Here is a 27,431-nt window from a genome sequence, read left to right on the forward strand (position 1 = left end):
GGATAAATGTAGGATTGTGGCTACGTGCCAGGTCAACGGTTGTGTTCTACCTGCCAGGTTGCTGTAAATGTTTTATATCTGTTGACAATCGCCCAAGTCAATAATATAGTCATCTGTGTCAGTATATAAGAAACAACAGAATATCAGAATTAGAAGGAACCTTTGAGGTCTTCTAGTGCAGTGTTTCCCAACCTTGGCCACTTGAAGATATCTGGACTTCAATTCCCAGAATTCTCCAGCCAGCATTTGCTGTCTGGGGAATTCTGGGAGTTGAAGTCCAGATATCTTCAAGTGGCCAAGGTTGGGAAACACTGTTCTAGTCCAACCCCCTGCTCAAACAAGAGACCCTATACCATTGCAGACTGTCCAGTCTCCTGTGATGGAGCATCCACAACTTCTGGAGGCAAGCTGTCCTACTTGGTTAATTGTACTCACTGTTAGGAAATGTCCCCTTAGATACAGGTTGGTTTTCCTCTTGAATAGTTTCCATCCATTGCTTCTTATCTTGCCTTCTGGTGCTTTGGAAAATAGATTGACCCCTTCTTCTTTGTGTTAATATTGGAACACTGCTATCATGTCACCTCTAGTCCTTTTCATTAGACTAGAGCAGTGTTTTTCAAATAGAGGGGCGGGGCCCCTGGGGGGCGCGGAGCGATTCCGGGGGGGTGGCGTGTGACCCTGCGGAATGTGCTTTTTTTTGCTGCAGGGAGTAGGGCTTTTTTGCACCGAACAATAGCACACATCGCAGAGTAGGAGATATGATGTGCATATAACAAACCCTTAAGAGACACCATGGAAAATATATTTAACAGGGATGAAAAGAAAGGAGGAGAGAGACGGAGATAATGAGACAATAAGTCTCCCGAAAGCTAAGATGAGAAAATATGATGAAGTGTATGTAGCACTTAGCTTCACTGTGACTATAGTGGGAGAAGAGGAAAGACTGGTATGTTTACTGTGTCTAAAAATGTTGGCAGTGGAGAGCATGAAGCCAAATAAATTAAGGCATCACTTAAACAATTATACTGCAATCACGCTGATAAGTTACTTACTTCATTTATTTATTTATTTATTTATTTATTTACATACATACATACATACATACATACATACATACATACATACATACATACAAACAAACATACCATGCATAAATTGTACAGGCCTAGGGGGAAAGAATATCTCAGTTCCCCCATGCCTGACTGCAGAGGTGGGTTTTTCGGAGCTTACGAAAGGCGAGGAGGGTGGGGGCAATTCTAATCTCCGGGGGCAGTTGGTTCCAGAGGGTCGGGGCCGCCACAGAGAAGGCTCTTCCCCTGGGCCCCGCCAAACAACATTGTTTTGTTGACGGGACCTGGAGAAGGCCCACTCTGTGGGACCTAACCAGTCGCTGGGATTCGTGTGGCAGAAGGCAGTCTCGTAGATACCCTGATCCGGTGCCATGAAGGCCTTTATAGGTGATGACCAACACTTTGAATTGTGACCGGAAACATGCTGAATATTGCAAACAATCACCCCCGCAGAGAATGTGTGTGTGTGAAATGTTTACTTCTTCCTTGGGGGGGGGGGCATAACAGAAAATAATTGAGAAACACTGGACTAGACATACCCGGTTCCTGCAACTGTTTTAGCCTCCAGCTCCATAATCATCTTTGCTGCTCTTCTGCATTCTTTCCAAAATCTCCCACATGTCTTTTATAATATAATGACCAAACATGGATGCAGTATTCTAAGTGGGGTCTTACCAGGGCTTTAGAGAATTGTACGGGATCTTGATTCTGTCCCTCTGTTAAGGCAAACTGGGATTGCATCGGATTACAAAAGGAGAGAAAGTAAATCTGTAGGCATAATGTCTGTTTTACCAAATCAGTTTGGAAAACAGTCATAAAGTAACTTAAAGTTACTTTTTCCTACCAGTATAGAATCCTAAGGCTGGTGCAAGTGTGCCTTTTCTTTGCTTCTGTGCATGATTTGAGCACATGCACAGAAGTGAAACCTTATGCGGGGGTGTGCACACACATGTTGGGTGTGCGCGCGGCTGGCCCAGCCTCCGGAACCCATTAAAAAGTCCTAACGGATCACCAATCCCATTCGTACAGGGTGGGACCTGTCACTGCCCCAAAGTGGAGTGGAAATGGGGATTTCCAGGAGAGGGGAGGGAATGGGGATTTTGCAGTATCCTTCCCCCGAGGAGCGGGGAGGGAATGGGGATTTTGCAGTATCCTTCCCCCCAGGAGAGGGGAGGGAATGGGGATTTTTTAGTATCCTTCCCCCCAGGAGAGGGGAGGGAATGGGGATTTTGCAGTATCCTTCCCCCCAGGAGAGGGGAGGGAATAGGGATTTTGCAGTATCCTTCCCCCCAGGAGAGGGGAGGGAATGGGGATTTTTTAGTATCCTTCCCCCCAGGAGAGGGGAGGGAATGGGATTGGGATTCCCTTCCCCCCAGGAGAGGGGAGGGAATGGGATTTTGCAGTGTCCTTCCCCACCAGAAGAGAGGGGAGGGAATGGGGATTTTGCAGTATCCTTCCCCCCAGGAGAGGGGAGGGAATGGGGATTTTGCAGTATCCTTCTCCCCAAGAGAGGGGAGGGAATGGGGATTTTGAAGTATCCTTCCCCCCAGGAGAGGGGAGGGAATGGGGATTTTGCAGTATCCTTCCTCCCAGGAGAGGGGAGGGAATGGGGATTTTGCAGTATCCTTCCCCCCAGGAGAGGGGAGGGAATGGGGATTTTGCAGTATCCTTCCTCCCAGGAGAGGGGAGGGAATGGGGATTTTGCAGTATCCTTCCCCCCAGGAGAGGGGAGGGAATGGGGATTTTGCAGTATCCTTCCCCCCAGGAGAGGGGAGGGAATGGGGATTTTGCAGTATCCTTCCTCCCAGGAGAGGGGAGGGAATGGGGATTTTGCAGTATCCTTCCCCCCAGGAGAGGGGAGGGAATGGGGATTTTGCAGTATCCTTCCCCCCAGGAGAGGGGAGGGAATGGGGATTTTGCAGTATCCTTCCCCTGCCACGCCCCCCCAAGCCACACCCACAGAACCTGCAGTAAAAAAAAATTGGATTTTACCCCTGGTCTAGGGCTTCTTCTGAACTAAACCTTCACCGTACTAGATAAGCTACCATTGACCTATCTACAGATACAGTTACAGCCAAAGGTTTAACAAGGGAATTTATGGCAGAAGAATGATTTCCTGGTTTGGATCTCTCTCTCTCTGTCTCTCTCTCTCTCTCTCCTCTTTTTTATCTGTCTCTTGATCAGCCCTGCTAAAGATTAACCAGAATCATCTTCCAACAGTCATTTGTTTTTCATAGCAGGTAATTACTTTTCATGATTTGTAGCAAGAGAAAGGCTATAAATCAAATGACGAAGTCTGTGAGGTGACCTTGTAAGATTTGAATTGTGGGTTAAGACACTTGCCCTGTGGTCTTTTTCTGTGGGTGATTCCCCTATTTTTTGACACCGTGAACTTTGGAAATAAACACCATGATCAGTTGGTTGGCCTTCCAATGTCTTCCTGCTACAGCAAGGGTCCCCAGACTTGGCAAATTTAAGACTTATTTATTTATTATCCATCCATCCATCCATCCATCCATCCATCCATCCATCCATCCATCCATCTATCTATCTATCTATCTATCTATCTATCTATCTATCTATCTATCTATCTGTCAGACATGTATAGGATAGTAGTTTGTATAAACATAACGTAAGTAAAAAGTAATGATAAAAAAGGACAGTAGGACAATAGGTAGGCACAGTGGTGCACTTATGAACGCCCCTTACAGACCTCTTAGAAATGGGGAGAGGTTGACTGTAGACAGACTAAGGTTAAAGTTTTGGGGGTTTGGGGAAGAAACCACAGAGTCAGGTTGTGCATTCCAGGCAATGATCTATCTATTGCTGAAGTCGTATTTTCTGCAGTCGAGTTTGGAGCGGTTTACATTTAGTTTGCATCTATTATGTGCTCATGTGCAAGTCTTAAAGTTTATTTCTCTCCATCCGTCCGTCCGTCCATCCATCCATCCATCCATCCATCCATCCTTCCATCCATCCATCCATCCATCCATCCATCCATCCATCCATCCATCCATCCATCCATCTATCTATCTATCTATCTATCTATCTATCTATCTACCCCCTCTATCTATCTATCTATCTATCTATCTATCTATCTATCTATCTATCTATCTATCTATCTATCTATCTATCTATCTATCTATTTGACTTCTGTGCCGCCCAATTCCGAAGGACTCAAGGTGGCTTACAATAATATAAAAAAGTATAGTATATTTTATTTATTTATTTATTTATTGGATTTTTATGCTGCCCCTCTCCGTGGACTCGGGGCGGCTCACAACAAACAGAATACATAGTAAATCAATTTGATCCAATTAATTACAGTTAAAAGACTTAAAAAGATCCTAAAAACCTGAAAACATTCAATTTATCATTCACTCAGTAGGTCACTCCAAATACATTAGTTAACAATAAAAAGAAGTCAAGTACAAATTAAAACAATAGCTCCAGTTAAAACCCACAACTCAGCAATCCAATCAAAACATACATATCAGTCAATACAATTTGGCCATGAAAGATGTACAATTCATGGCCCCCAGGCCTGCCTGCAAAGCCAGGTCTTCGTAGCCTTTCAGAAGGCCAGCAGGGTGGGATATGGGGGGGGAGGAGAGTTGGTTCCACAAAGCTGGGGCATCCACAGAGAAGGCCCTCCCCCGCGGCACCGCCAAACTGCATTGCATAGCTGCCAAGTTTGAATATCTCTGTGCTACAGGGTTATTATAACTGCTTCTCTTTTTCCTCTTTCCTGCATGGTTGAACACTAATTTTAATTGAGGCTGTCTCCTCCTCTTCTTTTTCTAATCATTTACTCTGGGAATTTCTATTGAGGGAGTCGTTTTTACGTTTCTGCAATGAGTACATGCCATTGGGATGAGCTCATAGCAATACTCACGCTTGGATGCCCCAAGTGGTTGATGACGTACACCGAGCGTCACTTCTTCATGACGAATGGACTAGTCCTGAAACTGGTTTTTCTCCTAAAGTTGGTTTCTCTTTTGTCCTGGTTGATCTTCTGGTTAATTTTCTTCTGTGGCTATTTTTAGAGCAAGAGTCAAACTAGGAGACTTGATCTTATGTGGACTACCTTCTCCCCAGTTATTCAACCTGAAATCTCCTGCACGCTTATGTTTCTTCCTAATTCCTCCCATCTCTAACTGTAATGCATCTGCATCATTGAACAAGAAAACCCAAGATCGGAAGTTTTCATACTTAGCAACTTTAAGACTTGTGGACTTCAACTTGTGGAAATCTTGGGCAAAGGTCCCCAAACTTGGCAACTTTAAGACTTGGGGACTTCAACTCCTAGAATTATTCATCCAGAGAATCACAAACACACTTGGCATCCATGAATCTGTCTAATCCTGCCTTGAAGCTATCAAGGCTGACAGCTGTCACAATCTCTTCTGGAAGTGAATTCCATAAACCAATGACCCTCTGGGTGAAGAAATATTTCCCTTGATTTGTCCTCGCTTTCTTACCTATGAGCTTTAGGGAAGGTCCCCTCGTCCTAGTATTGTGTGATAGAGAAAAGAATTTTTCTCTATCCACCTTTTCTATCCCATGCATGATTTTATACACTTCAACCAAGTCACCCCTTAAACCCCAGTCTTTCAAGGCTGAAGATACCAAGGCGTTGCAACCTGGTTTCATAAAGGAGGTGCTCCATTTCCTTGATCATAATTGTTGCCCTTTTTTGCACCTTTGCCAGTTCCATTATAGCTTGACCTTGTTTTTATTATTATTATTATTATTATTATTATTATTATTATTATTATTATTTATTAGATTTGTATGCCGCCCCTCTCCGTTTTGTACAAATCATTTATAAATATAGATGTGTTTGTTTTGAATTTTCTGCAAGTGAGTGCTCCTTTGTTCCGATCTGAGTGGGCCCAAACAGAACTTTTTTTAAGGCTGCACTTATAGGTAAAGTTGACAAGTAAATCTTTTAACAGATTCTCTGAATATTCAGCTTGTATTGGCCAGTTGCTTACATAGCTTTCCCAAAGTAGAGGCCAGAAAGTTTTTCAGCTGATCTCTTAATGGATCCAACAGAGATTTTCTCTGTTTTAGTATCATGATGAGCTGATGGTCCAGATGTTCTCCTTGCTTCTCTACAACTTTAACATAGAAAAAATATGCTTCTTTTCTACTGGGACCTAAACAATACTGAAAGTAAAATTCTCGGCCCCTTTAAGCAATGATCCAAATTCTCCATTACATGGAGTGACAGTGTAACTGAGGTGAACCATAAGGAACATTTCATAGGCCATAAATATATTATTTTGCAAAGATATATGTCCATATATAAATAAATTAGTATCTTATTGTCAGCCCTTCAAGATAGACTAGGCTGGGAGACCACACACTAATACTACTTTTAATATAAGGTTAGAGCAGAGGTCTTCAAACTTGTCCACCTTAAGACTAGCTGGCTGGAGAATTCTAGGAGTTGAAATCTGCAAGTCTTAAAGTGGACAAGTTTGGGGACCTCTTGGTTATAGTAACAGAATTGCTTAAAAATAAATAATCTCAGAATTTTTGACCAACCAGTTATAGAAACATAGAAGATTGATGGCAGAAAAAGACCTCATGGTCTATCTAGTCTTACCCTTATGCTATTTCCTGTATTTCGTCTTAGGATGGATATATGTTTATCCCAGGCATGTTTAAATTCAGTTCCTGTGGATTTACCAACCACGTCTGCTGGAAGTTTGTTCCAAGCATCTACTACTCTTTCAGTGAAATAATATTTTCTCACGTTGCTTCTGATCTTTCCCCCAATTAACCTCAGATTGTGCCCCCTTGTTCTTGTGTTCACTTTCCTATTAAAAACACTTCCTTCCTGAACCTTATTTAACCCTTTAACATATTTAAATGTTTCGATCATGTCCCCACTTTTCCTTCTGTCCTCCAGACTATACAGATTGAGTTCATGAAGTCTTTCCTGATAGGTTTCATGCTTAAGACCTTCCACCATTTTTGTAGCCTGTCTTTGGACCTGTTCAATTTTATCTATATCTTTTTGTAGGTGAGGTCTCCAGAACACAGTATTCCAAATGGGGTCTCACCAGCGCTCTATACAGCGGGATCACAATCTCCCTCTTCCTGCTTGTTATACCTCTAGCTATGCAGCCAAGCATTCTACTCGCTTTCCCTACCACCTGACTGCACTGTTCACCCATCTTGAGACTGTCAGAAATCACTACCCATCCTTCTCTTCTGACCTTTTTGCTAACAAAGAACTGCCGATACAATTCTCCTCTAGTATCTATTCTCAATTAAATCCACAAATATGTTCCATGATAGCCAGTGAAAAGTTAGTTTCTCGTGAGAATTCTGAAATTATTTTAATATGTTTGCATGGATGTGTTTTTGTTCAACTTTCTTTTGCGATGGTTTTTCCCGGATGGACAACTGCATAAATCTCAGGATATAGGTGACCCCAGAAGAACCGGTGGGGAAGCAAGTGATAACATGCACTGCAGCTTTGTGTTGTTAAAATGACACGTTGTTAAGGCATAATCTAGTTAAGGCATAATTCCGTACATAGCTTGTCAAGGTGTGTTGCAACCTTATTTTCTTTCTGCAGTATTTTCTCAGTTCTGGGAGCCAAAGTTCAGACAGCTTTGAATTGTTGAAAAACATTGTTCTAATCTAGACATTGATCGGATTTCTCATACCCTAATTAGAAACCCTGATTTGTCTACTGTTACAGCAGAGTTCAAACTACATTGCCTACAATTTAGCCACTCTTGTTTTTCTGGTTAGCTATCGGTGGATTGTTGTATCGATGTCTTTTTAAACTTGTGTGGGTGTCTGAAGTGGCTCTGGATGTTCTCAACCCTCTTTGACCTCCACATGGAGATGAATAATGAGGAAGAAAAAAGAGCAATCTTTCCTGGTGAAATCTCCTAAGTAGGTTTTGCTTTGCTGACCAACTAATCCATATATGGTCTAACTTCCACATGTCTTCACTGTGTAGAGCAAGTGGTGAGTCATCAAATGGAGATACTGTAGTCCCCAAGACGATCAAATGAAACGAGACTGCAGGTTACACAACAGCCATGTGGCAAGACTCTCTTGAAGAAGGAGCTCAGCTTCGGTGAATAGAATAGAATAGAATAGGTAGAGAAGATTAGAGAAGAATAGAATAGAACAGAACAGAATGAGTAGAATAGAATAGAATAGAGTAAAATAGAATGGAATGGAATAAAGTAGAGAAGAGTAGAATAGAATAGAGTAAAGTAGAATTGAAGAGAAGAGAAGAGAATGAATAGAATAGAACATAACAGAATAGAATGAGTAGAATAGAGTAGATTAGAATAGAATAGAATAGAGTAAAATAGAATAGAATGGAATAGAATAAAGTAAAATAGAATAGAATGAGTAGAATAGAATAAAGTAGAATAGAATAGAATGAGTAGAATAGAGTAGAATAGAATAAAATGAGTAGAATAGAATAAAGTAGAATAGAATGAGTAGAGTAGAATAGAATAGAGTAAAATAGAATGGAATGGAATAAAGTAGAGAAGAGTAGAGTAGAATATAATAGAATAAAGTAGAATAGAACTGAAACAGAATAGAATGAGTAGAATAGAATAGATTAGAGTAGAATAGAATAGAGTAAAATAGAATAGAATGGAATAGAATAAAGTAAAATAGAATAGAATAGAATGAGTAAAATAGAATAAAACAGAATAGAATGAGTAGAGTAGAATAGAATAAAACAGAATAGAATTTTATTGGCCAAGTGTGATTAGACACATAAAGAATTTGTCTTGTTGCATTTGCTCTCAGTGATTTTGGATGGGGGCAAGGAAGTAGAATTAATCCTTGAGCTTGAATTATTGCCCATTGATGGTTAAATCATGATGGAGACTCTCTGGGCAATTTTGGGCCAGCACATTGTCTCTTAGCTTCGCCAACTTTAAAAAGTGCTTGCTTTTATTGTTATTCCCTCCCTTGAAGGAATCTATGGAAGAAAAGTGGTATCTAATTCTAACTAATACGATGATGAACAACATTGAAGGAAAAAACAAGAAGTTTGGCTACACTATCTGTTTAAATACCGTATTTTTTAGAGTATGAGACGTACTGGAGTATAAAATGCACCTAGATTTTAGAGGTGGAAAATAAAGGGGAAAAATATTCTGAACCAAATGGTATAATAATATATTACTTAATAAAATATCAGTGTAGCAGAATACTTTTTTACAAAAATGTAATAATAATAATAATAATAATTATTATTATTATTATTATTATTATTATTATTAATTAGATTTGTATGCCGCCCCTCTCCAAAGACTCGGGACGGCTATCTGGTGAATATCTGTTAAGCAGATTCTTTTCCCTATTTTCCTCCCCCAAAATTAAGGTGCATCTTATATATCTCGGTGCGCCTTATACTCTGAAAAATACGGTACTTGTAATTGTATCCCAATAATTAGCCATGAAAACCAGCTCAGTGACTTTGGGCTAATTGCCAGGAGCTTAGAGTTCTAGTCCTGCCTTAACCATGAAAAGGTGGCTGGGTGACTTTGGGCCAGTCATTATCTCTCAACCCAATCCACCCCACAGGGTTGTTTGTTGTGGGGAAACTAGCAGTAGGAAGGTGTGATGGATATGTTCACGGCCTTGAGTTATTTATAGAAGCAATAAAGGCGGGATACAAGTAAACAAATGAACAAAAATAAACACAGTTCCTATTGTCTGAAGAAAAAAGCCAAGTCTGGAAAGCCACTGATACCATATTTATTTATTTTATTTATTTATTAATTAATTGAATTTATTAACTGGAGGACTTGAGGCAGCTTACAACATATAAAAGGAAGAATAAAATAGTGTCTAAATCCCCAATATTCAATTCAATTCAGCAAACGCATGCAGGCACACTCAAATTTTTGGTACTCACTGGCTTATAAGTAGCATCCAGTGACGGGCTGCCAGATATTTTACTGCCACACTGTGGTTGTGGCTTATTTTGTGGGTATGGCTTGATGGTCACATGAACAGGTGGGAGTGACTTGACAATCATGTGACCAAGGGGTTACTTAAAGGTCATGTGACTGGGTGGGAGTGGCTTGCCGATCACGATACCTTTTCAAATAAATGATTGGACTCTTTTTCAATTGATTAATTCACATTATTTGAACAACCACAAAAAGGACAAATGATAAACAGCACTATTTGTTGAGGAGCACAGTCAAATTTTAAGGTTTTGTACTGAACCCACAAGGTTCAGTAGGATAACAGATGAGGCAAGTAGCTCAATTTTCTTGAATTGCCATAAAATTTCAGTTGTAGATAATGATTAAAATGATTGCAGCGTTTATGGGTAAAAACATACTATTTGATGATTTCCTATTCTTTAAAAAAATTAAGGATCATACTAAGAAAAGGAAAGACAATAAAAAAACCTATTAAGTATTCAATAAATAGTGCATAAATTTACTACCTCCACTGCCTAACTCCCCCCATGGGGACAGCAGCCCATTACTGGTACATGGCGGGGCCCAAGGGAAGAGCCTTCTCTGTGGTGGCCCCGGCCCTCTGGAACCAACTCCCCCCAGAGATTAGAATTGCCTCCACCCTCCTTGCCTTTCGTAAGCTGCTTAAAACCCACCTCTGCCGTCAGGCATGGGGGAATTGAGATACACTTTCCCCCTAGGCCTTTACAATTTTATGCATGGTATGTCTGTATATATGTTTGGTTTTTATAATAATGGGTTTTTAACTGTTTTTAGTATTGGATTAGAAACATAGAAACATAGAAGACTGATGCCAGAAAAAGACCTCATGGTCCATCTAGTCTGCCCTTATACTATTTCCTGTATTTTATCTTACAATGTTTATCCCAGGCATGTTTAAATTCAGTTACTGTGGATTTACCAACCACGTCTGCTGGAAGTTTGTTCCAAGGATCTACTACTCTTTCAGTCAAATAATATTTTCTCATGTTGCCTTTGATCTTTCCCCCAACTAACTTCAGATTGTGTCCCCTTGTTCTTGTGTTCACTTTCCTATTGTTATATGCTGTTTTATTACTGTTGTTAGCCGCCCCGAGTCTGCGGAGAGGGGCGGCATACAAATCTAATAAATAATAACAATAATAATAATAATAATAATAATAATAATAATAATAATAATAATCCACCTGCTGAGATGGAAAGGAGGAAGGTACTTTCTGGAATCCATCCTACCTTTCCCTGAGTGCCCTTTCTATTTTCTTTGGGAAGGCAGTTTACTCCCAGTAGTATTTCTATCCTTGAAAGGTTACAGGAAAAAGCAGGTTGTTAGCTCAACCTGGGTTTGGTGCCCGAGAACAAAAGGAAGAAATCAAACTCCCATTTCCTTCCCGAGACTGTAGAAAGGTTTATAGAGGGGATGCGATCACCTGGTAGCTCTCACTGCCAAGAGTCTAGCACAGGTGTGGCCCTGGTGAGACAACCTGTTTTGGCCGGATCGACTCTCAGGTGCTCGAGAGGTGTTGGGTTGGGCCAGTGAGAGAAGAGTGTTCCTGAAACTCCTCGGCGAGAGTGCAAGCAATACTCAAATGTCCCGGCAGTTTCTGGGAATGAGTCTGCAGGTTTGCCAGCTGTGTATTCAGAGTTTCTGTGTGCTAGAACAGCATTTCCCAACTCACAAGAAGGTGATTGTAGTCCCAACACATTTTTATTTCTGTATTTATTTTGCATCCCGTCTTTATTCTTTTTTTACAAGCAAGCTCAAGGCGGGCGACATTTCCTCCACACCTCCTTTCCCACCTGCTATTTTCCCCCACAATAACAACAACCCTTTGAGAGGTGCCTTGGGCTCATCAAGACCAGCCCAAAGTCATGGAAATTGGAAAAGATTGAACAGAGAGTTGAGGGATTTTTTCCATTTTGGATTCGTGGTTGAGCAGTTTATAGCAATAGCAATAGCACTTAGACTTGTATATCACTTCACTGTGCCTTTATTGATTGATTGATTGATTGATTGATTGATTGGATTTGTATGCCGCCCCTCTCCGGAGACTCGGGCCGGCTAGCAGCAACAATAAAACAGTGTACAATAGTAATTCAGTACTAAGAACAATTAAAAACCCATTAATATAAAAACCCAAACATACATTCATACCATGCATAGAATTGTAAAGGCCTAGGGGGAAAGAGGATCTCAATTCCCCCATGCCTGACGGCAGAGGTGGGTTTTATAGCCCTCTCTAAGCAGTTTACAGAGTCAGCATCTCTCCCCCAACAATATGGGTCCTCATTTGACCCACCTTGGAAGGAGAGAAGGCTTGAGCCTGGTGAGATTTGAACTGGTGAACTACAGCCAAACGTTAGCCGAAGTAGCCTGCAGTCCTGCACTCTAAACACTGTGCCACCAAGGTTCAGTTTGGATTGCAATCTTTTTCAGACGGAGAGTGATTGGTAAAGAAACTAGAGCAGTGATGGCAAACCTATGGCACATGTGCCACAGGTCGTGCACGGAGTCATACCTATGAGCTGTTAGGTTAGGTTAGGTTAGGTTTATTGGATTTATATGCCGCCCCTCTCCGCAAACTCGGGGCGGCTCACAACAATAATAAAAAACAGTACAGTACATAATACCAAATCCAATGCCCACCCATCTAGTTACAATTTAAATTAATAATCTCATAAAAACAGTATATATAAAAAACAGGCACACAGTCAATCAATCAACAAAACAACATGGGCAAGGGGGAGGTGTTTTAGTTCCCCCATGCCTGACGGCAAAGGTGGGTCTTAAGGAGTTTACGAAAGGCAGGGAGGGTGGGGGCAATCCTAATCTCAGAGGGGAGCTGGTTCCAGAGGGTCGGGCCCCCCACAGAGAAGGCTCTTCCCCTGGGTCCCGCCAGACGACATTGTTTAGTCGACAGGACCCGGAGAAGGCCAACTCTGTGGGACCTAACCGGTCGCTGGGATTCGTGCGGCAGGAGGCGGTCTCGAAGATATTCTGGTCCGGTGCCATGAAGGGCTTTATAGGTCATAACCAACACTTTGAATTGTGACCGGAAACTGATCGGCAGCCAATGCAGACTGCGGAGTGTTGGAGTGATATGGGCATACTTGGAGAAGCCCATAATTGCTCTCGCAGCTGCATTCTGCATGATCTGAAGTTTCCGAACACTTTTCAAAGGTAGCCCCATGTAGAGAGCGTTACAGTAGTCGAGCCTCGAGGTGATGAGGGCATGAGTGACTGTGAGCAATGACTCCCGGTCCAAATAGGGCTGCAACTGTTGCCCTAGCTCAGCTCCAGCGCTCATGTGTGTGCCAGCCAGCTGATTTTCTGCTGTTGCGGAGGCTGTGGGAGGACATTTTAGGATTCCAGAGGGCCTCCAGGGAGGCAGGAGGGCGTTTTCATCCTCCCTAGGGTCTAGGGAAGTCTACCAGGCCCACTGGGAGTTGGGAAATGGTCCATTTTCAGCCTCTAGAGGGCCTCTTTGGGGGCAGGGGAGGCTGTTTTTGCCCTCCACATGCATTGAATTATGAGTTCTGAATTATGAATTATGGCCCTACTGGTGCACCCTCTGTGCCTATCGTGGATGCACACACATCCATCAAGCGCACACGCCTGTCAGCACATGATTTCGCTTCTGCGCATATGCAGCAAGCGAAATCCTGTGCGAAGACACTCGAACGAGTGAGATTTCGGCAATTTTCGGCAATATTTTTACTTCCGCGCAAATGTGCTTTCGGCACCCAAGGGGGCAAAAAGGTTCCCCATCACTGAACTAGAGTCTCCAGTTTGAATTCTACCGCCTGACCTGAATGTAGCACGGCTAGCGGTTGTTACCCTGTGCTTTTTGATTTTCAGATTTAGTGCTACATAAGTCTGCTTTTTCTGGCAAAGGAGTTTTTATTTTTTCACTCCAATCGCATATGCAAAATAAGATACTATCAATCTTGAATTACATTACAATAAATCATTTTTTAAAGTCTGGTGTTCATAATCCATCCAGTGCTGCCTTCTTTACATTTGACATTTGGACAAAAATAATTACTCAGATTTCTTATATGACATTGAAAAGCTATTAGCTAATACACTTTTTAGGCTGTTTCTATTCTAATCACATCTAATCATTTAGGCGGTAGTGCTTCAATCTTCTCCATACATCCTTAATATCCATTTTCATGTATATTTCTTAACCCTACTTTTATATTAGTTGCCCTTTAATAAAGAAAAAAAAACAAGAAAAAAGAGCAAATCCATTAATTCTTAAATTTTATCTAACACTTACAGGGATCAAGATTATATCAATTCAAGGGGAAAAATCCAAATAATATGCCACATATGTCGCAATAAAGCAAGTTAACAAACCCAATTAATAATAATTCTTTTTAGTAGGTAAATTTAAAAAAAAAAATTAAAAAAGAAATGTGCTTTTTTGATGGGAGAACTTGGGTTTAGACCTGAAATATGCAACATTTCCTGCATGGGCATCAATTGCTCTTCCAGCAGTTTCTCTTTTCAAGTCTTTACTTGGTCCTGCACTTTTATAACATGTCAATAAAAAGAAGCCGTTGCACAGTAGCGATTATGTTTCCCTATAGCCTGTGTTGGAATCAAATATTGAGGTCATCTTTGCATATGTACTTTTGCTGGCTTGGTAGGTATTATAATTCAGATGGTTGCTAGCAAGCGGTGGAAACTCTTGGTAGTAGGGAAGATGGATGGGCTGAGAAGGAACAGGTGTGGGTGTCTTGGTCAGGCATTAGGAGGGGTAGTCCTTCTCCCCTTGAACACTGAAATAAATATGTGAAAGATTACAGGCAGTGATGGGCTCCTACGGGTACGGTCAGGTATGCAGAACCAGTAGTATAGGGTTTGCTGCCTAAGCAGATGGTTGGAGTAGAAGACTTCCAAAGTCCCTTCCAACTCTGTTGTTGTTGTCATCATCATTATTACAATTATTACTGTTGTTGTTGTTGTTGTTGTTGTTGTTGTTGTTACTACTACTACTACTACTACTACTACTACTTGGACCTATTTGGACCGGGAGTCACTGCTCACAGTCACTCATGCCCTCATCACCTCGAGGCTCGACTACTGTAATGCTCTCTACATGGGGCTACCTTTGAAAAGTGTTCGGAAACTTCAGATCGTGCAGAATGCAGCTGCGAGAGCAATCATGGGCTTCCCAAGATATGCCCATGTCACACCAACACTCTGCAGTCTGCATTGGTTGCCGATCAATTTCCGGTCACAATTCAAAGTGTTGGTTATGACCTATAAAACCCTTCATGGCATCGGACCAGAATATCTCTGAGACCGCCTTCTGCTGCACGAATCCCAGCGACCGATTAGGTCCCACAGAGTGGGCCTTCTCCGGGTCCCGTCAACTAAACAATGTCGGTTGGTGGACCCCAGGGGAAGAGCCTTCTCTGTGGTGGCCCCGACTCTCTGGAACCGGCTCCCCCCAGAGATTAGAACTACCCCTACCCTCCTTGCCTTTCGTAAACTCCTCAAAACCCACCTTTGTCGTCAGGCATGGGGGAACTGAGATATTTCCCCCAGGCCTATATAATTTATGTATGGTATGTTTGTATGTATGTCTGCTTAATAATGGGGTTTTTTAAATATTTTAAATTGTAAATTATTAGATTTGTCATGAACTGTTTTATTGTGTTGTGAGCCGCCCCGAGTCTATGGAGAGGGGCGGCATGCTAATCTAATCTAATCTAATCAATCAATATAGTTAGATGAGAAAACGTCCATGGGGTGCTTTAGGGATTGAGACTTTGGATACACAGTACTAAAATGCAGCCTGATCATCTCTGTCTGTCTTACTGTAGGACATGAACGGCCTCGAGGAAGGGGTGGAGTTCCTCCCCACCATGAACACCAAGAAGCTTGAGAAGCGTGGTCCGAAACGTTGGGTAGTGGTAGTCATCGTGGTATCCGTCTCCCTGCTCCTTTCTCTGATGGTTGGGCTGCTGGTTTGGCACTTCAAATGTAAGTTGTGGTAGGGTTCGGCTTGCACTACAAGCTAAAAATAGGTTATGTTTAAGTAGAACAACTGATGCATTACTTAATAACCTGTGGCTGATTCAACCAGCTTTATGTCTAAAAATAAATCCACATCCTCTGAGATCCATGGGTTTAATCACTGGTAAAGTAGAACTGCTGAGTTTTCAGTCCTGGTGAATATACCCCGCTCAAAAATAATAAAGGGGACACTTAAGCAACACAATATAACTCCAAGTAAATCGAACTTCTGTGGAATCAAACTGTCCATTTAGGAAGCAACACTGATTGACAATCAATTTCACATGCTGTTGTGCACATTCAACTTTGTACAGAACAAAGTATTCAATGAGGATATTTCATTCATTCAGATCTAGGATGTGTTTTTTAGTGTTCCCTTTATTTTTTGAGCAGTATATTTAGTAAAGGGTGCGTAAAGGATGTGTGTGCGTGTGCTAGAATGTGCCCACACCAATTCCCTCACCCCCCATGAATGTGAATCCCCCTGCGTTGCCCCTGCTCGTGCGCACAGTACTCCTGTCCCTGTGCATGTGCACAGGCCTCACTGAAGCCTAGGATGATGAAAAAACGGGCAAATTGGAAGTTCGGAAAAACGGACTTCCGGTTTGCCAGATTTGCTACTTTTCACACTCCGGAGCCTTCAGGGAAGTTTCCTGAAACCCTGGAGTGCGAAAAACAGCACGATGGGCAAACCAGAAGTCCGTTTTTCCGAACTTCCGATTTGCCCGTTGAGTGGTTTTTTTGTACTCAGGGGCTTCAGGGAAGCTTCCCTGAAGCCTCCGGAGGGCAAAACAGCCTTCACCAAAGCTGAAAATCAGCTGGCTAGCATACTCATGCGCACTGGAGTTAACAGTCCTTGGTTGGTAGGTAGGTAGGTAGGTAGAAAGATAAGGTAGGTAGGTAGATTAGATAGATTAGATAGATAGATAGATAGATAGATAGATAGATATGATAGATAGATAGATGATAGATAGATAGATAGATGATAGATAGATAGATAGATAGATAGATACATAGATAGATAGATAGATAGATAGATAGATAGATAGATGATAGATAAATAGATAGATAGATGATAGATAGATAGATGATAGATAGATAGATAGATAGATAGATAGATAGATAGATAGATAGATAGATAGATAGATAGATAGATCGGACAACTGTTCATCTCCCAGCCAGCAGGACTTGTTAGCCTGCAGTGAGAGAGAGAAACTTTTCCCCAGGGCTGCTGGCACTCCTAATAAAGGAATCTTTGAATTAACTTCAGAAGGTTTGTCGTATTTGGGGAGGTGGGTCAGAACATTTGTCGAATGTTTTTGCTGATTCTGACCTTTGTCCGCTCTTGGTTGTTCTTTAGACAGGGCTGCCCCTGTGCTGAAGTCATACAACGGCCACATGAGACTGATAGGCACACGGTTCATCGATGCCTACGAGAATTCCAGCTCTCCTGAATTTGCTGCTTTGGCAAAGAATGTAAAGTTGATGGTAAGAATCGAAAGCTGTATGAGCAACGGCAGCAACGGATTCCCTGCCTTGGATATCAGAAGCTAGATTAGAATAGAATAGAATAGAATAGAGTAGAATTTTATTGGCCAAGTGTGATTGGACACAAAGGAATTTGTCTTGGTGCATATGCTCTCAGCGTACATAAAATAAAATACTGTATACATTTGTCAAGAATCATGTGGTACAACACTTAATGATTGTCATAGGGGTCAAATAAGCAATGAAGAAGCAATATTAATAAAAATCTTAGGATATAAGCAACAAATCACAGTCATACACTCAACATGGGGAGGAAATGGGTGAAAGGAATGATGAGAAAAACTAGTAGAATAGAAGTGCAGATTTAGTAGAAAGTCTGACAGTGTTGAGGGAATTATTTGTTTAGTAGAGTGATGGCGTTCGGAAAAAAACTGTTCTTGTGTCTAGTTGTCTTGGTGTGCAGTGCTCTGATTTCAGCAGCATTGCAGTTATAATTCCCAAAATCCCCTAGCTCAGTGATGGTAAACCTTTTTTCCCTCGGGTGCCGAAACAGCGTGGGCATGTGCTATCACATGCCCACATCCATAATTCAGTGCCTGGGGAGGGCAAAAACAGCTTCCCCTGCCTCCTGGAGGCCCTCTGGAGGCCAGAAATGGCCTCTTTTCCCAACTTCTGGTGGGCCCAGTAGGCTTTTTTTTCGCCCTCCACTTGACTTCCCTGGAGCCAAGGGAGGGTAAAAACACCCACCCCCATGCCCCCAGAAGCTCTCTGGAAGTCAAAAACACCCTCCCAGAGCCTCTGTGCGAGCCAAAAATCGGCTGGCCGGCACACACATGCACATTGGAGCTGAGCTAGGGCAACGCCTTGCATGCCAGCATATATTACTCCGTGTGCCACCTGTGGCACTTGTGCCATAGGTTTACCATCACTGCCCTAGCTGCAAGGAATTCTGGGAGTTATAGGCCCGTTATATTTAAGGAAGGCTGAACTCAGCCATTGTCCTGCCTGGAAGGGTCTTCTGCTGATGTCCACCCAGTATTACAGGTAGTCCTTGCTCACCAACCATAATTGTGTCCTGGAACTCCGTTATTAAATGACATGGTTGTAAGGTGCAATTCTCTGTGACTGCCAACCTATGAAGGCAGTTCCAGGACTCTCAGTTGCCACCATTAAGTGAATATTACATGCTTGCAGCATCCTACAGTCAACGTGACTGCCATTTGCAACTTCCTGCTGTCTGCCCCAATGTCTTTAGTTGTTGCAAGACAGACACAAATGGTGCTTATGTGATGGCGGGTTACTGCAGTGCTGTAATTGTAAGCCCAAGCCAATTTACTGAGGATCTGAATTGTGACCACATGAGTCAATAGTCACAACTATGAGGATCTCTCACAAGTCCTGCTTGTACAATGCTATTGTAACTTCAAGGGGTTGTAAAGCAGGGACTACCCGTACTAAAATATAGTCTTGAGCAGAGAAAGGTTTTGTTAGTGGGCTTCTTCTCCAGCATTGTAGCAACCTCTCTGTTCAAATGTTTGTTCAGTTCTGCCTTGATTCGGCGCTTTAAGGCTTAGTTCTTCCTTGATCTTTAGGTACAGCAAAAGATGCTCCTATACTTACCTGGTAAGGTTCCTACATGATAGAAATTGTCAGCCCTGGGCCACCAGATGGCCCAGGGCCGCCATTCAAGCAGGGGAGGAATGGATATGGATGCATGGACATCAATGGCATTTTGGTGGAGTGGAGCCGCCACCCCAACCTACAACCTACACCCCAACCTACGCCTCGCTCCTGAATCCAAAGGGCTGCCATCTGGTTAGAGGGGTTCGGACTTCACCATCCGCGGAGCTGCTGCCTGCCTAGCAGGGCCCTGACTGTAACCAGCTACTTACAAAACAGCTGATCATCAGCTCATGTAAACAGCTGATCGTTGGAGCATGGGAGGAAGCAGGAAACCGAACGGGATAGGCCGGGATGGGCTGCTAGGGGCGTGGCCAGACTACAGCAGCTGTATGGGCGGCTGGTGGGAGGGGTGGGGTGTACACAAAGGGGCTGGAGCACATATAAGGAGCAGGTGAACTAACCTTAGTAGCACAAACTTTGATTCCTATTGGATGGTCACTTCGTGCCTGGTCCGTGTTCCCAGATAAACAATGTAACATCAATTTATGTTGCTGGCTTTACTTAAGGAAGACACCAGAATATGATACAAATCATATAATGTGGTTTATTGGATTTGGGCTTAGCATGCTGACATGGATCTATCCATCCCAACTTATAAGCCACTTTAGCATTGTGAATGACTCTAGTCCAATCCCATAGTTTGTTCAGTAAATCCTAGTTTAGACAAAGTCTGTTAACAAAGGGATTGAAGATCTTGTAATAAAACAAAAAAGCTAAAACTCCAACAGACGAATAAGTGAGACCTTGACACATATTTTCAGGGTGTGGAAAAAATTACCACCACCCCCTGCTTAGAATAAGATGACTTTTAAGTTGAGTTTAATAGAAACATATATACTTATGTTTTTTTGTGTTAAATCACCCTGGTATATTGAAGGAGCATCACAGCTTCCTTTTTGCCTCTCGGCTCAATCCAAGGCCATTACCAAGGCAGTTAATTTATTAAAAAACATATAACCCTTCCCTGGTACGAAGTTGAAGGGATTGGATACTTTAGCCTAAAGGTTAACTCTCTGCCTTACAAGGCAAAGGCTTCAAGTTCAAATCCCAGTGAGGGTATGGCTAGCTGATGAGGCCAGAACAAGGCTGAAATAGATCTATCCCAGTCTCCCTTAATTTTCAAATTCAGCAAAAACATGTGACACATATATATTTATATATACATATTATATACTTGTTCTCAATGCATCCATTTTTTAAATCTTCAGCTCTTGGACATCTACTCAAGCAATTTGGATGTTGGTGCGTTCCACAAAGACTCGGAGATTCTAGCATTCAGGTGCGTAACTCCTGAAACTTCAGAACAGTTTGGCCTAATGGTTTTGACATTATTATTATTATTATTATTATTATTATTATTATTATTATTATTATTATTATTATTATTATTGGCAATTGGAACAGAGTTCTTTTCAGGTCGGGAGGGGGAGTAGAATATTCTTACAGGCCAGATGAGTCATGTACTGGCCACGTCCATGCCCAGTTTATTTATTTATTTTAATTTATTTTATTTATTTATTGGATTTGTATGCCGCCCCTCTCCGCAGACTCGGGGCGGCTAACAACAACAGTAAAACAGTACAACAAAATCCAATACTAAAAAATAGTTAAAAACCCATTATATAAAAACCAATCATTTATTTATTATTTAGATTTGTATGCCGCCCCTCTCCGAAGACTCGGGGCGGCATACAAAGATACCATACATAAAGTTGTGAAGGCCTAGGGGGAAAGTGTATCTTAGTTCCCCCATGCCTGGCGGCAGAGGTGGGTTTTAAGCAGCTTACGAAAGGCAAGGAGGGTGGGGGCAATTCTAATCTCTGGGGGGAGTTGGTTCCAGAGGGTCGGGGCCGCCACAGAGAAGGCTCTTCCTCTGGGTCCCGCCAAGCGACATTGGTTGACGGGACCCGGAGAAGACCCACTCTGTGGGACCTAACTGGTTGCTGGGATTCGTGCAGCAGAAGGCGGTCCCTGAGATAATCTGGTCCGGTGCCATGAAGGGCTTTATAGGTCATAACCAACACTTTGAATTGTGACCGGAAACTGATCGGCAACCAATGCAGACATCAATGTGGAAACCAGGAAACTATGAATTCTAGTTTCTATTTAGGCATGAAGGTTGCTGTTCTGGTCAAAATAGGAGGAGGGAGGTGTAATAGATATGTTTGCTGACCCTAAAGGTGCCAAGTTTGAAAAATACTATTGATCATAGTAGAATGTCCTACTACCACTCGACATCTTGTTTTTTGCAACCCTAATTATTCAGCCTTGGTTCTAACCTACCTGTCTTTCTCCCCCACTTCATACAGCGAGGGCAGTGTGATTGCTTATTTCCTGTCCACGTTCAGTGTCCCTAAACACAAGACGGATGCTCTTGAAAACGGCATAGCAAATTTTCAAAATTTGACTCTAATGGCAACGGGAAAAGGGCGGAACCGAGCCTTTCAAGTTGAGTCGCTCACTGCTTTTCGTAAGTCTATTTTTCTTTTGGTTCTCAGCTTCCCATATAAATTCCCTAATCTTGCCTAGCTTGATGAATGTTCTATATTGAATATATACTTATCAAAAAAATAAAATAAAGGGAACACTTCAACAGCACAGTAGAACTCCAAGTAAATCAAACTTCTGTGAAATCAAACTGTTAAATATGTGTTGAAGCAATGTAAATAGTTGAATCTGTTTGAACGCCTCTGATTGGCTAAGACGTTGACAGTTGGGTTTCGGCGGGAAGTCAAAAAGTATAAAAGGAGCGTCTGGCTCTGTGTAAAACCAGTCGCGTTCCTTGCTGAAGTCACTTTCCGATAAGAGCTGAATGAAATAAAGGAACATTTTGAACAAGCTGCTTCAGACTTTTCACTGGCGACGTCGGACGGTCGAACCTACGATCTCCACCATGGACAACCTGCCTGTCAGAAGAGCTCCTGACTTCTTCGACCCAGAAAAATCCACATGGGACAACTACTTATCAAAATTCGATATATTCCTAGAAGCTGCGGGCATGAAGGACGCCGACAGCGACAGGAAGCGAGCCATTTTCCTAAATTATTGCGGTTCCGAAATATACGATCTTGCCCAGACACTGACAGACCCATTGCCGGCAAACTCCGTGACTTGGGACGCCTTGAAGACCAAGCTCGCCGCTCATTTCAAACCTACCAAGCCGGCCATCGTTTTCCGGCATCAATTTTCCAGAATGAGCCAGCTCGACACCGAATCTATAAACCAATACGCAACCCGTCTTCGCACCGTCTTGCCAAAGTGCAAATTTGACACAAACTGTCCACTTAGGAAGTAACACTGATTTGACCATCAATTTCACCTGCTGTTGTGCACATTCAACTTTGTACAGAACAAAGTATTCAATGAGAATATTTCATCCATTCAGATCTAGGATGTGTTATTTGGGTGTTCCCCTTTATTTTTTTTGAGCAGTGTATATATAGGAGGAGAATAAAGGTAAAGCTATTGCTTTACAGGCAGACTGCCCAGGTTCAAATCCCAGCAAGGGTATGGCTAGCTGATGAGAGCAAAAAAGCTTGAAATAGATCTATACTTGTCTCCCTTCCTTTTCATTATCAGCAAAAATATATTACACACACACACACACACACACACACAGGGGGGGGGATGGAGAGGGAGAGGGAAAGATCAATGATGGTAAACCTTTTGTGGTTCATGTGCCAAAAGGCTCTCTCTCTGTGTGTGTGTGTGTGTGTGTGTGTGTGCTAGCACACACGCATGTGCCCACACCCATTCCCTTCCCCTCACACATACACCCCACCCCACACTAGAGAGAAGTTCCCTCAGGAAGGTTCCAACACAAGTCCAAAAACTCAAAAAGCACTATTTATGGTTCCAGCGACCGACCTAGATCGGATTGTCCTGGGATATGTATACAGTGGTACCTCGACATACGAGTTTAATTCGTTCCAGACCCGAGCTTGTAAGTAGATCAACTCGTATCTCGAACGAATTTTCCCCAGATGAATTAATGTAAATAATTCTAATTGGTTCAGGCCCTCAAAAAAGTCCCAAAGTTAGCCTAAATTATGAAAAAAGACATGTTTTTAATTAATAAATGTACATGCAACACGTATAAATAAACAATAAAGTAAATAATGAAAAGAGAAATGTACAAAATACAATAAGAAAATGTATAAAACACGGTACAGTAACCTTACCTTGGCGACAGACAAGTGCGGCAAGATTTACCCAGTCCACGAAGAACTGCCTCGTTACCCATGCCCTTTTTTGGGCCCATGATGCACAAAAAAAGTTCAGATTAAAATATACACTCACTCTAAACACTGACACGACCGAGACAAGACTTTGTTTTGCGCGCTAACACGTGCGAATGGCCGAGATAACCGGAAGCAAGGGGATTCTGGGTCAGAGAGGCGATGCGCCAACAAGCGGTAGCATCCTGAAGCTCGGCTCGTATCACGAATTTGAGCTCGGGTGTCGAACAGAAATTTCGCTCACGTCGTGGCTGGTAACTTGGAACACCGGATGTGGAGCAGCTCGTATCTAGAGGTACCACTGTATTCGCTTTCATTTGTGAATACAGTATTAAATTTATTCTTCTAGATTTCCTAGTAATGTTGCCTTTTAAATCTTTTCTTTGCTTTGACACACCCCAAAGTTCAACCTTCCCCTGGTGACTAGTGCAAATACTCCACTATTGTGTAGTGGGCTTCAATAGGCAAAAACCAGACCAGCATAGCTACAACAGCATTTATTGACTCAAGGCTAAGGAACAGCAGGCAAATGCCTATAATTTATACTCTAGGCCAGGGGTAGGGAAAGTTGGCTCTTCTATGACTTGCGGACTTCAACTCCCAGAATTCCTGGGCCAATCATGCTAGGCTCTTGCCTATTGAAGCCCACTACACAATAGTGGAGTATTTGCACTAGTCACCAGGGGAAGGTTGAACTTTGGGGTGTGTCAAAGCAAAGAAGTTGCAACGTTAAATTCCTTGTTATAAATGTTTTGTGTTTTTAACTTGCAGCTACTGATGAGGATATCGTTAAAGCAGCCCGAGACAGTAAGTAAAATTTGTGGTTTTTAAAAATTTAACAGTTATTCTAAATTGCAGTAGTAATAAATTGTGGGATCTTTGAATAATTGAAGATTGTGTGGGGGTACAATAGAATATCACTCTCTGTTCTGTCGGGCTCTCTGGTAGACTCCTCCCGAAAATTCACAGCTACAAATTTCAGACACACACGTTTGAAAATTCAAAACAATGTTCTTTATAATGAAAATTCACTTAAACCAAGCCCTCTTTTGGTATAGCAAAGAGCACTGTATCCAAACAAACTGATAATTTGTACAAGTCCCTTATAAGTCCTGTGATACTTAGCTTGCAGCTGTGAGGTAATTCACAGTCCTTCCTGTTTCAGAAAGTGAAACACACTTTGCTCTGCTTTAGTTTCAAAGCGGGGGAAAATCAGCACACAAAAGGTCAAAGTCAGTAAAGCAGTCACGAAACACAACGATCAGATAATCCTCCACAATGGCCAAACCCAGATTCCACCGGGGGCAAAACAGGCCTGCAGCATGTGGATGTCTCCCCCACATCCACAGTCCTTGGGGCAGGAGCTGGGCCAGAGCTAACCACAACACTATCTGTGGGGAAAAACATATTGAAACTGCAATCCTCTTTCTTATGTGGCATAAAGTCAGATGGGCATAGAATAACAGAGTTGAAATAGCAATAGCATTTACACATATACCGCTTCGTAGTGCTTTTACAGCACTCTCTATGCAGTTTACAGAGCCAGCATATTGCCCCCAACCACCTGGGCCCTCATTCTACCCACCTTGGAAGGATGGAAGGCTGAGTCAACCTTGAGCCGGTGGTGAGATTTGAACTGCTGAACTACAGCTAGCAGTTAGCTGAAGTAGCCTGCAGTGCTGCACTCTAATTACTGCGCCATCCTGCTCTTTAAAATATTTTCTTGACGATGGACACATTAGAAGCACAATAAAAGAGAGTATTTGTAGCTGAAGGTTGAAATGAGGGTTCCTTGGTGCTCTCTATCAAGATGTAGATATTTCTGCTAACTGCTCTTCTACAAAAAGCGACATCTTAGTACTATACAGTGATCCCTCGATTGTCACGGTCTTGATTTTCGCGAAACGCTATACCACGGTTTTTCAAAAAATAATAATTAAAAAATACTCCGCGGTTTTTTTTCTATACCATGGTTTTTCCCACCCGATGACGTCATACGTCATCACCAAGAATCACTTCTCTGTCTCTTTCTCTTTCTTTCCTGTCATTCTCTTTCTTTCTCTATCTCTCCCCCTCTTGCTCTATCTCTTTTTCTCACTTTCCCTCTCTTGTTTTCTTTCTCTTCGCCCGCGGGCAGGCGGGCGAACGGCGGGCGGGCGGGCGGGCAAGCGGCGGGTGGGCGAGCGGCGGGCGGGCGAGCGGCGAGCGGGCGGTGAGCGGCGAGCGGGGTGGCGAACGGGTGGGCGGGCGGGCGAGCGGCAAGTGGGCAGGCGAACGGGCGAGCGGCGAGCGGCAAGCGGGCGGGCGGGTGGGCGAACGGCGGGCGGGTGCCTATGGGTGGCCAACATTAAATACAACCATTGCCAGCCTCCGAACTTTCGTCGCTCCCCGGCTCCACCATCTGCGCATGCGCGGCCATGGAAAAAGGGCACGCATGCGCAGATGGTGTTTTTACTTCCGCACCACTATACCGTGGAAAATCGATTATCGCGGGAGGTCTTGGAACGTAACCTCCGCGATAATCGAGGGATCACTGTATCCCAGAATATTTTTTTTCATCTCTTTTCTTTCATTTTCTGGCCTGGTTCTTCGCAAACAAAACACATGCCTCTATGCTCTCAACAGCTTAGGAGAATGCACACGCCCTTCTTTTATGAGATCTTTGTTGCTAAAACTGTTGTCAAGATTTGACAGGCAAATTCATCATAGATGACAATGTAATCTCTCCCAGAAATATATAGCTCTTTACCCAACCAGCCAAGGAACATGAAATTTTGTCTAGGCAGGCCTTAAAATCACTTCAAGGACACATTCTTTGCTTTGTTTATTTGTTATAACCACTTTAGTATTTGCATGACTTAGGATGGCGTGCAAGTTCATTAAAAGCCATCACTGAAAAACTGTTTAAAAAAATTCAAAATAGACAATGACTCAATTAATAAGGTGTAGCGACAACAATAAGGCGATGAATGGAAATGTTAAAAAAGTGTTATCGGTGGTTATTGAAACGGATGTCCAAGTGCTGCCTCTATGTTGGTTGAGGCAGGCAGGATTCCCTTGGGTACCATTTGTTGGGGGTCAAGGGAAAGGGAGGATTTTGCCTTCTCTTTCTGCTCAAGATCCCCATGGACAATTAGTGGGCCACTGTGTGACACAGAATGCTGGACTCGATGGGCTTTGGCCTGACTCAGCATGGCTCTTTTTATGTTCTTATGTTCTTAAGTTCTACAACCACTTGACACTGCTTTTTATTTATTCAATTTATTTATTCAATTTTTATGCCGCCCTTCTCCTTAGACTCAGGGCGGCTTACAACATGTTAGCAATAGCACTTTTTTTTTAACAGAGCTAGGCTATTGCCCCCACAATCCGGGTCCTCATTTTACCCACCTCGGAAGGGTGGAAGGCTGAGTCAACCTTGAGCCAGTGATGAGATTTGAACCGCTGACCTTCAGATCTACGAGTCAGCTTCAGTGGCCTGCAGTACAGCACTCTACCTGCTGCGCCACCCCGGCTCATTTTTGTTTGTTTTTAAATGAGTGGTAAACTAAAAGAGTTCTAACCCGGAAGCACAATTTATTCAAAAAAAGTATTGGAGCTGTTTTGGCTCAGTGGTTAAAATGCAGTATTGCAGGCTAACTTTGCCCACAGTCTAGAGTTCAATCCTGACCAGTTCAAAGTTGACTCGGCCTTCCGAGGTGGGCAAAATGAGGACCCAGATTGTTGGGGGAAATATGCTGACTCTGTAATCTGCTTAGTGAGGGCCCCCAAAGCACAGTGAAGCAATATATAAGTGTTATTGCCAGGTCTAGTGTTCTGCCTTTTCCCCATTCTCTCTCCCTTCCTTTCATGGTGCACATTGGTTAGAATGCAGTATTGCAGGCTAATTCTGCCAACTGTCAGCTGTTCGATTCTGACTGGCTCAAGGTTGACTCAGCTTTCCATCCTT

The 27,431-nt window shown here is 42.6% G+C and overlaps 1 protein-coding gene across 1 annotated transcript in view; it reads left to right on the forward strand.

The window, feature by feature from the left end:
• The window catches only part of ST14 (ST14 transmembrane serine protease matriptase), a 69,311-nt gene that overhangs the window by 14,968 nt on the left and 26,912 nt on the right, over positions 1-27,431 (forward strand). Inside the window, exons 2-6 of the mRNA XM_070765900.1 lie at positions 15,881-16,040; positions 17,434-17,561; positions 20,453-20,523; positions 21,554-21,714; positions 24,254-24,289. Of these exons, the coding sequence (XP_070622001.1) occupies positions 15,881-16,040; positions 17,434-17,561; positions 20,453-20,523; positions 21,554-21,714; positions 24,254-24,289 (556 nt within the window). The remainder of the gene's footprint in view (positions 1-15,880; positions 16,041-17,433; positions 17,562-20,452; positions 20,524-21,553; positions 21,715-24,253; positions 24,290-27,431) is intronic.

The sequence above is a fragment of the Erythrolamprus reginae genome, chromosome 12, assembly GCF_031021105.1.
Source record: "Erythrolamprus reginae isolate rEryReg1 chromosome 12, rEryReg1.hap1, whole genome shotgun sequence".
Taxonomy (NCBI): Eukaryota; Metazoa; Chordata; class Lepidosauria; order Squamata; family Dipsadidae; genus Erythrolamprus; species Erythrolamprus reginae.